The sequence below is a fragment of the Tauraco erythrolophus genome, chromosome 8, assembly GCF_009769465.1.
Source record: "Tauraco erythrolophus isolate bTauEry1 chromosome 8, bTauEry1.pri, whole genome shotgun sequence".
Classification (NCBI taxonomy): Eukaryota; Metazoa; Chordata; class Aves; order Musophagiformes; family Musophagidae; genus Tauraco; species Tauraco erythrolophus.
In genome coordinates this window covers 15,290,407-15,305,689 of record NC_141472.1, presented here as the reverse complement: position 1 = coordinate 15,305,689, position 15,283 = coordinate 15,290,407, and the positions used below count along the sequence as shown (strand labels likewise).

The 15,283-nt window shown below is 38.2% G+C and overlaps 1 protein-coding gene across 1 annotated transcript in view; it reads left to right on the top strand.

Annotated features, from left to right (window-relative positions):
• ADAM23 (ADAM metallopeptidase domain 23) overlaps window positions 1-15,283 on the top strand; it is a 74,957-nt gene that overhangs the window by 8,210 nt on the left and 51,464 nt on the right. Inside the window, exon 3 of the mRNA XM_086615702.1 lies at window positions 6,254-6,330. Within this exon, the coding sequence (XP_086471828.1) occupies window positions 6,254-6,330 (77 nt within the window). The remainder of the gene's footprint in view (window positions 1-6,253; window positions 6,331-15,283) is intronic.

The window sequence follows — 15,283 nt, the reverse complement described above, 5'->3', positions numbered from 1 at the left end:
GCAGATGTGAACATACACATGTATGTAGAAGGTGATGTTTAATATTTTCTCTGTGAAAAGACATGGTAAGAGATCTAGTCCGTATACATTCTTCAAAATATATGCTAATCTACATTATGTTCTTGTTTGAATTTGGATTTCTATGCCAATCAGAAGAACACCATACAAAGTAGCTGATAAGAGAATACTGTGAAATAATAAGCTATATAACAGAATTCCACAGATACTTTTCTGAAATACTTCTTCCCGACATGGTGGTACATGATTGTAACAGCTAAAACACCTGGTGACAACTCACTGGTAGCTTTCTGTGCTAACTTGTTACAGGAAAATGTGGGTTTCAGAATGAAACACTTCAGTCTCATTACTTTCACCTGATTTCTGGCTTAATGGCATTCGTGGGTGGTTATCCATTATTAAACTGGCTTAACAAAATCTGTGTTTTGCTGGAGCAGTGGTGTATCGCATTCACCTGAATTCAAAACAGTGTTTTTGCTAAACTGCAGGGATTTAAGAATCCAGTGTTTGTTTTTGTAACTGATGGCTTGAGCTGTGTTTGGTGGAGAATGTGCCCTACTGCAGGGTAGCAAATTAGTGTCAGCTGCTTTGCAGCAATTGCTTATGTGTGCAGGCTCCATCTGTTAAGGGAGGCACAGTAGTAGATAGCAAGTGGTGTTTTTATATACAGAAGTAATTGTTTTCAGAAACAGCGATGATTTTATATCTAATGCTACAAGATGAACTTTTTGTTATGATATTGTAGACTGAGACTGCAAGTTACTTTCAAATAATTTTAAACTGCAGAAAGATAATACATAATTTATTGGCATAGAAACTTACAGGATGATATACATGTATCCTTAATGGGCTTGATTTTACGAAATAAAAGCTATAGCTGATCAGACTACATGTCCCTCTAGCTGTCCCTGGGAGCAATCAGTAGCAGATGCCTAGGAGGGGATATAGGAGCATAACAGTCATGGGGTGCTGCTTCCTAGACTGGTCTCCAAGAGTCCAGTAATTTGCGGCTTGGGATCTTCTGGAAGCTAGAACTTGTCTTTTGGATTTAATAGCCCTTGATGGGAATTCCTGATCTTGAGGTTATCCGTTTTTGGTTTTTTGTTTTTCTTAACACACGTACATTTTTGATATCTCTGATGCTATGCTGAAGTTTCAAGATTTGGGCATGTTTCAAAAGCTGAAGAACTTTACCAGTACACCATGATTGGTTTTGAAGTGTGTTTTATTATTTGGGGTGGTGTGTCATCCTCTACATGAAAGCATTTTCGTAATCAAGTAGCTTGAATCATCTTGAAAGGAAAGATATTGAAGAGTTTGGCTTATTTAGTTGGTTTGGAATTGGCAATCAGAACCACAGTGGTGGCAAAACCAATAAAAATTAAGTGGGTAACAAAATACCTGGGTGTATCTCTTTTGCAGTCGATTATTTAGCCTTCATGTGCTGTTCTTGTTCTAAAAAGTGTTTCAAAGAATACGTATTTTAAATAGCACGTAGCCTGTTAGGAAAAGTGAAGGAAATGTTGCACTTGTATCAAACTGGAAAAAAAAGTGTATTTTTTTTTCTACACTAACCCTGGAAAAAGTATATAGTAACTTTTGAAGTCACTTTTTTGCCCAACTTGGCTAAGTATAGTATTTGGGATCACTGATAGAGGTAGTATTGCTCCTAAAAAGACTTGTGAACATCATCATTAGTCATACACTACATTGAGTAAATCCTGGTTGGGCAGTCACTTTTAGCCATGTTATGTGTTGCAGGAATGTTATGTCATAGATCTGTAAATGATTGTCTTATCTTAAAGGAAAGACTCAGTCTTCATGGTTTGTATGTAAAAGTGCAATATACTCAAAATTGCTATGTTTGTCCTTGAACAAGAGATGTTTTGGAAAACTTCCAAACTGAGAGATACAGAGATGGAGAGAGATAAAAACATAATAAAAACTAGGTACTTTAAGAAGTTCTGTAGTTCCCATTTATCGTGTTTCAGAATGATCTTGATGGAATAGTACAAGCTCTTTTAAACTTGCTAGATAATACTGAAGTCTTGTTTGTGACGTGTATGTGAAGACGCATACTTTTACATAAATGTTACATGTGAAGGAGACTCAAAGCAGTAACTTCTGTAACTTAAGTGGAATCTTTATGGAATAAAATTACTTGCAACCCTTTTCTTGCAACAAATTTCCATGTTTTTTTTTGTTTTTTTTTTTACAATTAAATTAGTACATAATGAACAGGTGTTTGAAAAGCTGCTTGTGATACTTGTTCTTTGGTTTCATTGTGCAGAAAAGTTGAGCAGGGGCTGAAAAACCTTTCCTACCAGGCATGCATTCAGACTGAGATTCTATGTGCTGCCTTTTTATATACATTTTTGTATATGCGTGCTAGTTTCATCCTTGCAGATTCTCTCAGATTCTCCTTCACCTTTACATTTAAACTGTTTCAGTCTGGTGAAGCACTCAGAGCAGCTGTAAACTCAGTTTACCAGGCCAGTGTTATCTCAGTGAATTGGTGAACTGGTGAGACAATGATTAATATTCGTTTACCAAAAAACGTAAGAGAGAAAGCTTGAATACGAGTTTGCTTCTTTGTTATTTTAGATATCACCTAGGAATATTGTTTTTAAAATTCTTGTTTAAAGTTACTGTGTCTCTTAATAAACAAGAACTAGACTTTAGGTAAGAGATTGTTTAATGATATTAAAGAGCTTTAAAATATTTTGTTATTGTGGTTTAGCCTAGCTGGCAGCTAAGCAACCATGCCACTGCTCGCTCACTCCTCCACCTTGGTCAGATGGGGAGGAGAAAATCGGAAGAAAAGGGTAAAACTCGTGGATTGGGATAAGGACAGTTTAATAGGACAGTACAAAAAAAAAAGAGAAGGGATAATAACCACAATAATACTAATAAAAGAACAATACAAAATGAGTGATACAATTGACCACTCAGAACCCAGCCTGCTCCCAATCAGTGATGTGATGCCCCTCCCTTGGCTAGGTCTCCCAGTATATATTCTGAGCATGACATCGTATGATATTGAATAGCCCCCTGACTAGTTTGGGTCAGCTGCTCTAGCTGTGTCCCCTCCCAGCTTCCTGTGAAAAGTTAACTCTATCCCAGCCAAACCCAGGACATCTGTAACCACACTTTTTTTAAAAAGAAGCTTGACAATGAAGCTCGGTGACCCTGTTGAAAGGGAAATGATAACTCTAGGGGCAAAGAATGATAAACTAACACAGGAAGCATCACAGCTGATCTTAGTCACTATAGCAACTTTTAGAAATTGTTTTTGAAAATTATATTGAAGTATTTTATGAAAGATGATGGATACCTTTGAGAAATAAGGTGAAAATCAACTGTCATGGTTTGATGTGGAGGGGGGGATGGTTCTGGTGGCAGGAGAGGGATTTTGCTCCCTGCGACCTCCCTGGTTTTGGATCCGGGTTAGGCTTAGTTCTGGCCACCGGATCAGACTGCCATCCCCCTCGGGGTTGAGCCAATAGGGCGCCTCTGCGAATTGCCCTATTTAAGTCAGGACAAGGGAACCGGAAAAGGTGCTTCGCCCAGGATCGACCAGAGAAGGGAGGAGGGCACTGCCCCCGCTCCCTGGCTCCCGGCCGGGCAGCTGCCTGCGTCGGGCCGGCGCCGCCCACGGAGAATGGCGGCGGCGGAGCCAGCTGGGGAACTCGGGGGCACCCCACTCCCAGGGTGCCCACTGGGCTGAGTTCACCTGGAGAGGACTGAGATCTGAGAGAAACAGCTGCATCGACAGCAGGTCAGTGAGGATGGAGCGGGAGGAGGTGTGCCGGAGCCGAGTTTCCCCTGCGGCTGATGGTGAGATAGCAGGCTGCCCCCCTGCAACCAGGACGGCCTCGGTGGAGCAGCGACCCACTCGCAGCCCGTGGGGAGAAGATGCCTGAGCCCGAGGATGGTCGTGTTGGGGGCACGGCAAGGCAGAGAGGCATCTGGAGTCTTCGTGACGACCCACGCCGGAGCGAGTGGCTACAGCTCCCTAAGTACCCGAGACTGTGGTAAAGCCCACACCGGAGCAATCTGTGGGGAGGATTGTTTCCAGTGGGCTGGACTCACGTTGGAGAAAATTGTGGATTTTTTTCCTCGTGGGTAGGGGATCCATTGGAGCAGGGGAAAAGGGTGTAAGGACTCCTTCTCCTTTAAGAAAGAAGCAGCAGTAACAGCACGGAATGAACTGACCTGCACTCCCCCAGTCCCTGCCCCCTGTGCTGCTGGGGGGAGGAGGTAGAGCCGGGAGGAAAAGGAAGGTGGGGGGGGGGGAAGGTGTCGGTTTTAAGATCTGGTTTTGTTTCTTTCTGTCCTCTCAAGTAATCGGTTTTTATTTCCCTTTGTCCTTCTAAGTAATCATTAATAAACTGTTTTGCTTTGAGAAAAAGCGCTGCCTGTTTTGCCCAGGACCATGGTTGGTGGGTGCTCCCTCTGTTCTTGCCTCAACCCTCAGTCCTTTTGTTTTTTTTTTCCCTCTCCTCTCTACTTTATTGGAGAAGGAGAGACTGTGTGAGTTTTAGTTGCTGGATCAGCCTAAAACCACGACATCAACTCTGCTCTGCGTAGTCCAAGAATGGAAGAGAAACATAAAGAAATTTTCCTTTGTGCAAAAACTTCCAAAGGAGAACAAAATCTTGGCCTTGCGGGCTGTAAAAGCTAGCGTTTGTATTATTTAAGTTACGTTCTTCCCCTTTACTCTGCTCTTGTGAGACCCCACCTCGAATACTGTGTCCAGTTCTGGTGTCCCCACCATAAGAGAGACACAGATTTGTTGGAGCGTGTTCAGAGGAGGGCCACAAAGATGATCCAGGGGCTGGAGCACCTCTGCTATGAGGACAGGTTGCGGGAGCTGGGATTGTTCAGCCTTGAAAAGAGAAGACTTCGGGGGGACCTAATAGCTGCCTTCCAGTACCTGAAGGGAACCTACAGGAAGGCTGGGGAGGGACTTTTTACAAGAGTGTCCACTGATAGGACAAGGGGAAATGGGTTTAAGTTGAAGGAGGACAGATTTAGACTAGATCTTAGGAAGAAATTCTTCAGTACGAGGGTGGTAAGACTTTGGAATAAATTTCCCAGAGAAGTTGTGGATGCCCCCTCCCTGGAGGTGTTCAAGGCCAGGTTGGACGGAGTCTTTAGTAGCCTGATCTAGTTGAGAGGTGTCCCTGCCCATGACAGGGATGTTGGATTAGATGATCTCTAAGGTCCCTTCCAGCCTATGCCATTCTATGATTCTGTATAGTTTTTGTGACATACTTTTGATTAAAAGGCTTAGTCATAATATTCCAACTTTATGTAATTATTAATGCTGTATAAATAAGCATGATTTGATTAAAACTTTATCAGGGAAGAAGTTCTATGAAATTCACATCTAATCTCTTCCACCCTGCTAGAACAGTGTCTTCAGGAAAAGTTGTTCTTGGATCATCTCTTATCTTCTATCTTCTCCATATTTTCCTAGAAAACAGATGAGCATGTTTTAAATGCCTTTGGCTTCAGTTACAACATTATAGAAAAAAAAAAAAAAGAATACAATTTATATCTCTGACAAAAAATGAATATCCTGAAAGTTAAAGTTGACTTCCTATGCAAGACAAGCTAACGTGGTGGGTTTTTTATTGTTGTATGTCAAGCAGCATCAGTCTTCTGTACACTGTTTGGGTTACAATGCCAAGTACGAAGCCTTAAATTGTGAAGGGTTTACTTTGAAGGAGACTTTCATAATATATAATACAAGCCTTGCTATGATTTTCGTATTTGAGGGCAGGTGTTATAACTACTTTAGTTATTTCAGGCTTTTTAAAGTGAATGAATGCAGTAACATAATTAAAAGAACAGTATGCTACATTACTTATGCTTTTGTTACATAGCCATCTGGTTATGGCTAAATAGATGCATTTATATGAATCTCCTTTTTTTTTTTTTCTTGTTTTTGAGAGGAATGAGTGTGTATTTGAAAGCATGCTTTTCAGGTACCATTTCTTTTCTCTCTTCCTTTACCCTCTAAAAAGGCAAACCCTTTTGAATCAGAATTTGGTACAAGGGCAAAGCTTTCCATATGCATATGAGATTCATGAAAATAAGCATGTTTTCCATAACTTTGTTTTTCCCAGGTGTTTGTCACATTTGTTGCATATAAAGCTCAGTGATTCTTTTGACAACTTTTAAGTGTTCTGCAAAACTGTATAGTACTCCTGTGTGTTCATGTTTACAGGCTGTACATCTGGCCCAGGCAAGTTTCCAGATTGAGGCCTTTGGCTCCAAATTCATCCTTGACCTCACATTGAATAAGTAAGTGCATAATTTGAGGTTTCTTTCTTTCCTGCTCTAATTGTCTTTAACTTACAGTACAAAGTCAGAGCACATGAAATCCCAAGATCTGTGGAAAAATATGCTGTTATCCAAGTTTATTAATATGAAATAACATTTAGCCTTTTTAAAGTGAGGTAACTGTTAGCCTTGCTGATGCCTGTAACATACATACCTTTGAAATTTTATCATTCGTCATAAAAGAAATGATAAACAGAGAGATTCCAGTACCAGTAGCGCTTGAAAGTTGTGGATTTTCATGTGCACTTTTGTACGTATTGGTGAACTGTCATGCAGGTGTTTAGTTGCTCGCATCGGTGTGTAGGAATAATGTAAATACTTGTATGAATGGCTCATCTTTAATGATGTGGAAAACATGCTATTGTCAATATAATCATGAAGTTCCTAATGAGGTGGGAATCCTAACTGTTTGGCTGTACTGGAAAGTGCAGCTGAAGTCTGTTTACCAGTAAGACAGACAATCCTACATAATCATCAGGTCTAGAAGATGTGATTTGTAGTACACGTCAATGGAGATTTAGTTGCATGTATCACATCTATTTATATCCTCAGCTGAAGGTATGGAACTATGTGTTTCTTTAAAAATTGTAGTGAAGTTTTTTTGCCACTGAAAGTTTACACTGAGAAAGTTTAAGAATAAAGTTGAAGTATAAAATCAGTACTAAATACTGGACAGGCAAAATTATCTTAGTATTGCTTTGAAGTGCATTTGCCCCTTTTGCTGTCCTTGAGCCTTTCAGCATGCTTAAACGGGAAATAAATTTACAGAAACAATTGCATACTGGTTTAAAAAAAAACACAATGTGTTTCTATAGAAATGAGGTCCATTTGAGGTCTTATTTTGATCTTAACGGTCATGTAATGAAAGTTTTGTTAAGGAGAAATAAAGCAAGCTTATTAAATCTAAGAGCTTTTCCAAGCGGTAAGCTCTGACTTTTTAAAATTTGCTGAACCGTTTTATTCACGTTTTGCTGCTTGGCTGCTAGTTATATTATATGTTTTACTGTAAATACATTTTATAAATGCAAACTGCACGCAGGTAAATAAGAATACAAACAGCCTGATAAAGTTCTTCTCCAGCTGATGGGAATTGGAAGTTTGCTGCTGACACACGCACAGCAGCCCTCTCCCGATTGGCAAACACATCTTATCTCCTGTTCATTCCAGTTTGTGTGTCTGAGTGTTGTTAGCTTTTCCTGTCCTAGTCTCTTATGCTGAATGGTTGTTAACCAAATATCATCACAAACCTGATAGCCTTCCGTTCCACGTATCCTTGCAATGTTACCCATTGTCCAACCCTGCTGTTTGTCTTTGCTTATTTGTAACAACAAATGGTCCATAAAGAAAGTAAATGTTCATTTTTTTCCCAACTATGGTTGCTTTATCAGCAATCAAGAAATGCAATGTCTTTCACATCAAAAAGAGAGGGAAATCAGTTGCTGCACACCTTATGTGAAGAGGTTCTACTCTTGGGATATCAAGAATGTTCTTACTGGCTGTATGTAAGGTGCAGAGTGTTCAGGCCTTACTGGTATCCCTACCATTTACCTCTATACATTAGGTGTTCTCCTAGCTTCCTGAGTGATTTTTGACTTATGAACGTTTGAGTCTTTGTCTGATTTTGCTCCAGAAAATGACTTCAAAAGCCTATCCTACTTTTTGACTTGACATAAGACTCTAAAACTGTAAGTCAGAAAACTTGTAACATCATAGATTGTAAATATGCATAGACAATGGTTTGAAAAAGAGCCATACTTATATCTGTTACACTTATGTGTTCAGCAAAATGCTGCCTTTTGCTACTATGTTGGATGACAATGAATTTTAGCTGGCATACTGGTACTACAAATCTGAATGCCTGGTCAGAAGGAAAGGTAGAGCAACAGGGCCACAGACTTGAGCTGTTATGTGCTATTGGCCAAAATAATCCAGTCGCGTGTGAAATACGTATTCAAAATCCAGAAGACCCTTGAATATGTATTTATACCAGTTCCTCTAAGGTGAGTTAATGTCACCTACTCTGTGTGTGCTATGTGATTTCTGGTTTTGTGGCTGCCTTTTTTTAGGAAAGTTCTTAGAGTATATAAAGCTAAAATCAGAATGTGGTTGTTGCCTATAAACACGTTCTAGTTTTAAGTTTTCTTTGTGTTGGAATCTGTGCAGTTGGCTACCTTCTATGTTCCAGCTGCTCTTTCTTTCCACAGCAAGTATTATAACCAGGAGGTGAAGAAAATTGGATATTCACTTACACTAATAACTGTCAAGATTTTCTAAGAAGAACAGGTGACAATCTGAAAGTTTCTGGAGCATGTTAATATAAACTTGATGTTTTCTGTCTTGCTATAGTGCGACAGCACAATCAGCTTCGAGAAAATATAAGCCCCTAAAACCTCTTGAATCAAGTATGCAGAGACAATTCAAATGTAAGATTTGTATGGAGTCTGAACGGGTAATCAACTTCTCAGTTGCACAAGGCCTACAGGTGTTAAAACAAATGAAATATAATTTATATCCTAAAAGTCATTAGGCAGCTTTTTCTGACAAGAAGACTCAGGGGAAAAGAGATTAGTTTTGAACTCTTTAACAAGGTGGGATACTCTGAAGTTTACGCTTATTACTTAATGTTTGACCAGTTTCAGGCTGTCAGTGTGATGTCATTTATGACAATGCATATTAATTGCAGATATATGGATTATGGAAATAATTTGATGCAAAAAGTAATATTTTTTCTAATCTGTGGTGGATTAAATAATGCTTTTAGTTAATGCTCTTAGTACAAAAATGAAATATAGGATACTAGTGGGGTAACGATTAATCCCATTTGAAAAGTTAACCTTTTCACAATTCAGCTATGATTGTCTGCCCAAACTCAATAAATTCCATATGCAACAAGTAACATGTAGAATTATCATAAACACCAATTTATATAAAAAGCCTTTTAAAGTGTTCATTAATTTCAGTAAATTCATATTTTTGTCCTCAAACAATAGTGTCCTTTGTTGTAACAATGTATTTGAGTAATCAATGATCCTAGCATATTTGAAAAATTTCTTATTTTTTATTTCTCTGAGGTGGTAGCAGATTACTTCTTAATGATCTCTTTTCCACCGACACGTAGAAGACTTAAGTTTCTATTCTTCTGTTGGACAAGTGTTTCTGCAGTTAACTCTTATGTCCTGTTTAAAGCTAACAGTCTTTATGTCCCAGTGTAGTAGTAAAACACACTAGAGAGCAAAACGAAGAAAGCACTGAATTAAAAATGTCTACTTGCTGTTTTTTTAGTGGAATTTGGCTGTATTGTATAGCAGTTTTCAGCCGATGATCTAGCACCGGTCTCTAAATAAAGAAACCTCCTCCAGCACTGGGGCGGGGGCCGTGCTAAAGCCTTCCGCGACTGGGACTGTGGTGGCTGAGGCCCATACGAGGAATATGGGGAATTGGATACCTGAGTTGGACAGAAACGGAAGGTATAAATCAAAGATGAAAACTTCTTTTCCTTCCTACTGAAAACTTCCCTCAAAATTTAGCATTTAGAGAGAAGGGGAAAAAAAAAAACAAACAAAAAAAACCCCCACAACACTGAAAACGTCCTGTTTATTTTTTTTTCTACTTTTCTTCCTTTTCCCTGCAGAAGTCCACCTAGATTTTCAGGAAAATTGATGTTCTTTTCAATTAAGAGGTCATAACGAATAAAATCTGGCATCTTTCGCATGAACTGAAAAAAAAACCATAAACCCCGTCACATTTGACTGTAACATATCTTTATATTTGAGACATTAAAATATGATGACTCTTGTGAGCAGTCAGTCTCTTACGTGAAGTGCAGCATTACAGCCAACGTACTACAGCCAATTTTGTCCATCAATTTAAAGCTTCTAACTGTTGTATAGTCTTTGTGGTGTATGTTTCTATAGGGCTGAATGTAATTTGAGAATAATCCCAGAGCAGATTACAGTTAGCATAATTTAAAAACTAGTAGGGCAGTAACTGGATTATTTGAGAATCTATTTGATTCTTGTTTTTTCTCAAAATTCTTTCTAATGGAAATGGAAAAACTAGTCACAGTTTTCCAGAAGGAAACTTCAAATAATTACAACATTTTTTTAAATAAAAGCCTAAACATTTAGGGTCAAATGTCAAATACACAAGCTGCATAGATTAAATGTGATAATATTACTGTGGTAAGCTTTAACAGTAGTCTGCTTTTTAAAATTTGTTACAGATGAGGTGCAAAGAACTCTGTTAGAATTTTACAACAATATGTGTGTACTCCTGTGAGTAAGTAGAGTCTTGAGTGTCTCAGCTGTGGATAACAGAGCTTTACTGCCTCATTTGCCACTTCCAGAACCAGAGGTAACCTATTAAAAGTTATCATTTGCCTCAATGGACATTTCACATGCAGAAAGACTTAGAGACAGATACTAAACCTGCTCCATATTTTTCAAGACATTCATGTATGAATAAAGCTTTCCTTTGTCTTTTCAAAAAATATAAAAACCTGATGGTGTGAGGAGGCTTCCTTCTGAATTACTATGTTCAGCCATAAAATAGAAGCATTAATTATAAGCAATATTTCAGTTACTCTGTCTTCTCCTAGTATTTTGTTCCTGTAATTTTAAGTGTTTAGTGCTGTGTTCTTCAGGTATTCTTTTCCATCCGTCACTAAGGTTATGATAAAAATGTGTATTCTACAAATGTGCATGCATTATATGATGCGTTCACTGATGTGTGCTGTCTAGTGTGTTACTTGTTCACTCTTTCAGGAGTGCAGTGCAAGGCAGCACCAATCCTGCCATTGACCAAGGGCTTGTGCTTTTAGATCAATGTCTCCAGTATTTCTCAGCAGTATTTCCTGCTCCTTGTCATCTGCTTCTCTCATTCCTCCTAAACTTCCAGATCAGTCCTTTTAAATTTTTTTCCTCTTTGTTGATCTCATTTTTCTTCATCTCATCCCTTTCTCTTTGGCAAATATTTATAAAGTAAAAAGTGTGTATGTCTGTCTGTTTCTATATATTTTTTATAGGGGAAAACTGTAGCCATAGAAATTAGTGTTGCAGTCCGTGACTTTCAAGCACTCAAGTTTTGGATTCCCTTCTAGTAATTAAGGCTCCTATGCCTGCTGTGCAAGGCATGAGCGGAGTTGTGCTCCATAAAGTGGCTATCAATAAAATCATTGATAGCAGAGTTTATTTGAACAAGACTATAAGAAACTCAGTGTAGACTAGTTTGTTTGAAATTCTACTTTTTTTTTCTTTTCTTTTTTTGTGATGATGTAAGAGCTCTTGGGAAGTATGTTCTTGCATGGGATCTGGGAGCCTCTGGGAAGAGACATCTTAAAGAATTTGTAAAAAACCAACCAAACCAACCCCACAAAACAGTGTAAAAACCCCTTACCCTCAAAAAAAACCCTCAAACAACCAAAAAAACAAGAAACCCAAACAACCAAGCAAAAACACACCCAAAAACCTAAGAGGACATGCTGTTTGTCTTTTTAAAACGCAGACATTGGTGCTGTGAATGTCAGCTATCTTATCAGACCACTTGCTCGTGGAGTCAAAAGACTTTATTCTGCACATGCCTGATCCTGGATTTCGTAGTGTGGATCTCGCACCCTTCTGAACAGGGTTTTGAATGCTGAGATGTGACCACAGCCATTGGGTTGGTGGATTGTTAGGGTCAACAAGCTCAGGGCAAGGCAAATGCACGTCTGGGGCGATATGACAATGCTATAAAATTCTGTGTGTCAGGATGAGGATGTCTATTGCCTCCTGCTGTGTAACAACTACAGATATCAAATACAGAATGAGGTTTGAAAGGACGTGCTTCTCAAAAAAAAAAAAAAAAAAAAAAATTGAAATGCAAATCTTGTCACAGGATATTGGAAAAACTTACAGAAATGTACTGAGGGCCATTGAAAACAATTATACTAACTCTGGTTTATGAAATCCTGGTGTCATGGATCATTGGATGCTGAGAAGACTTCCTGAAAAATTGCTATATGTGTGTATTTGCTGTCAAAAAACCTCCTAAGCAGTTGTCTGACTTGATGCATCCGTTCTTAGGTTATGTGCCTGGACTTCTTGCTCACATGTAACCACTGTAACATGGCAGTGGTGAAAAACTCTTATTTCTCTAATCTAGTAGATTTTTCAGTCTGTTTCTAAGATAGCCCGGTCTGGTCAATAGCGAGATCTTTATGCTGAATTAAATTACTGGGATCTCAAATTCTGTTATAGTCAGACTGAAATCTTTGCGTTTGGAGCTAGTATAAAGCCTATGTATGCTTGACATATGATTAATTAAGTTTATCAAACTAGCTCCTAAGAGCCTATATTACTGAATTTAGCTTGATTCAATGACAAGAGCTGAAGTTGTGCAATATAGTTCAACATGGAAGTATGGATTAAGGGAACCAAAATAAATTTTGAGTTTGCTGGAGTACCAAAATGTATCTCTGATTCTGCTGTAGTTGTTAATCTAATCTGAAGGTGGTCAAGTCAGCTCTCTGTAAGTGTAAACAAACTTATTTCACTAGTTTCAGTATTAGAAGTAAAATAAAATAATAATAAAAAACCTGCACGTCCGCATCTATTTGGATTTTTCCTTCATAGAAAGAGTTGGTTTGTATCATAAGACACAAAGTATCAGAATATGTGGAACATTTTCCTTGGGAGGAAAAGAAACCCACCTTTCTTTTGTATAACACTTGCTTTAAATGAAGGAAGCTTTGACAAATATGATTACCATTGAATGAGACCATTCTGCAAACACAGGTGGCAGCCCTCAACCTTACACTAGAGGTTAATAAATTCTTATTGATAATTCAAAACTACCTGTTTTCCAAGCTGGTGATGGATGAAAGGGATCAATTTAAATGCAGTGAATTAACTTGAACAGTTGTTTAAATAAAATCTTCATTTTGTCAATTGCTCTTCTAGGAAAGTTCTGTCATAGCAAGTTACATTGACGTATTTTCCGTGACACAGTACTCACATCTTGTCTAGCCGTTCATTTCTTCATATTCTTTTACTTAGCACTTTTTAAAGTGGTATCATCTTCAGTGCTATGGTAAGGGAAAATATGGCAGAAACCGAGCAACATGCTGTTCTTAATATTCTGAAGAACTCTTGAAGCTCCTACTTTCAAAATACTTGCTGAAGTAGCCATTAAAATACCGCATGCTCTATTCTCAGATGGAGGGCTTCAGGATATAACTAGAGAAAGGATCGTGAAGAATTTGTGTGAACTGCCTTAAACTGACTCAGGGCTTCTTGCACTGAGGGAGGCAGATGGATCCAGAAAAGAATCTGGAGTGTTTTCTTCACCACTCTGTAAGTCTTCAGAACATGCTTTCCTGACAGTCTCTCTTGGAGATCTGTCTCCATTTGAGGACCTCTTAAAAATACTTAAAATGTCACCTAGGTAATTCCAGTTTAAGAAATTTGTTGTCAGGTCGTCCTTTTCTCTGCCCGAAAGACAAGCCAAACAAAACCAAAAAGAGCTAGACTGTGCAAGAAGTGATTTTTTTTTTTTTTTTTTTAAATAACTGTACTATTTGCTGCTACAGAATCATTATGGTATTAATAGCAGAATTGAGTGGGGACTTGCTTTGATTCCATAGTTACGAAGAAGTTAACCTGTACAACTGCGTCACCAGTTGTTTCTTTTAAACACAGATGCTTGATTCACAGTATCACGTTTTTTGATTTTTAAGCTCCTTCAAGATAATATAAGAAATAGTGAAACCTTGTGGTGTTTTTTTTTAAAAAAACCAATGAATATTTACAGTATATTTATTTCTCAGAGGCACTCTTGTCAGAGCAGCCTCAAAGACAGCAGCCAAATAAAGACTGCTGTAGATACATACTAGAAACTTAATAATAAATTCCCATAAGAACAGATGATTCAACAAAGCACGTGGATGTAATTGAAACTGATAATATAAACAAGGCTATAGATGGGCATTTCATTAGATGACAGTGTCTTGATGATCTTACAAACTGCTGTAGCAAGGTGTCAATTTGTTTTCCACATCTTTATGTGCTACTGAACTATATCTGTCAAATGGACAAAAACATCTGATGAGTGTTCTGTTAAGTAATTCAACTACAGTAGGTTGCTCAGACACTGGTATTGAGCTTGAAGCATTTCAGAATACTTAAAAAAAAAAATATTGCTTGATAGTAGTTTAGTATAAAGATAATTTCACTATGCAAGAAAGATAATATAGCTGTAGTATTTTCTTCTGGAGGCTGCATACCGGGTTCCTGGAAGCTAACATGCTTATTTGTGCATGAGATATCTTTTAGTCATTTCATAGCCTTTGCCTACCCAAATCGATTCTTTCCATGAGGATAGTTAGATGCTAATTAGCTCTGCTAATGAAAACAGCAGCAGGGAAATACATGCCAGGGAAGTGGAGGTGAGTTCTTCAGAAAGCACCTACTGCGTGCGTTAACAGCTGGCATGTGTTTTAAAGGCAGCAACTATCGGGAGTGGCATATCACTTTGCTGCTTCTTTTGCATCTCTCAATGTAACTCAGAAGAGCTGGTGATGCAGGACAGCTTAATAAAAATAATTACCTAAGACAAACAAGTCAGGGTGAGAGGAACTATAGAAAAAGATACAGCAGACTAAAAGTTGGTTGTCTTTTTTTTTTTTCATTAGTTTATATGGCATGTTGCAAATTCATTGTAAGGCATAATATTAATTTTTCACTAGCCTAAACGTGTTTTTGTTGATGTGATCATGACTTACACAATTGTTTCAATTAAAGCTTGCACTGTTTCTGGTGCTCGTAATATTGAAAAACATTCAATACATTGCTGTACTAGATGCATTTCTGCTGAATCAAAATGTAAATGAATCAACTGAAAGGTGACAAAACACAGTCCAGTGCAGACGAGGCACAAA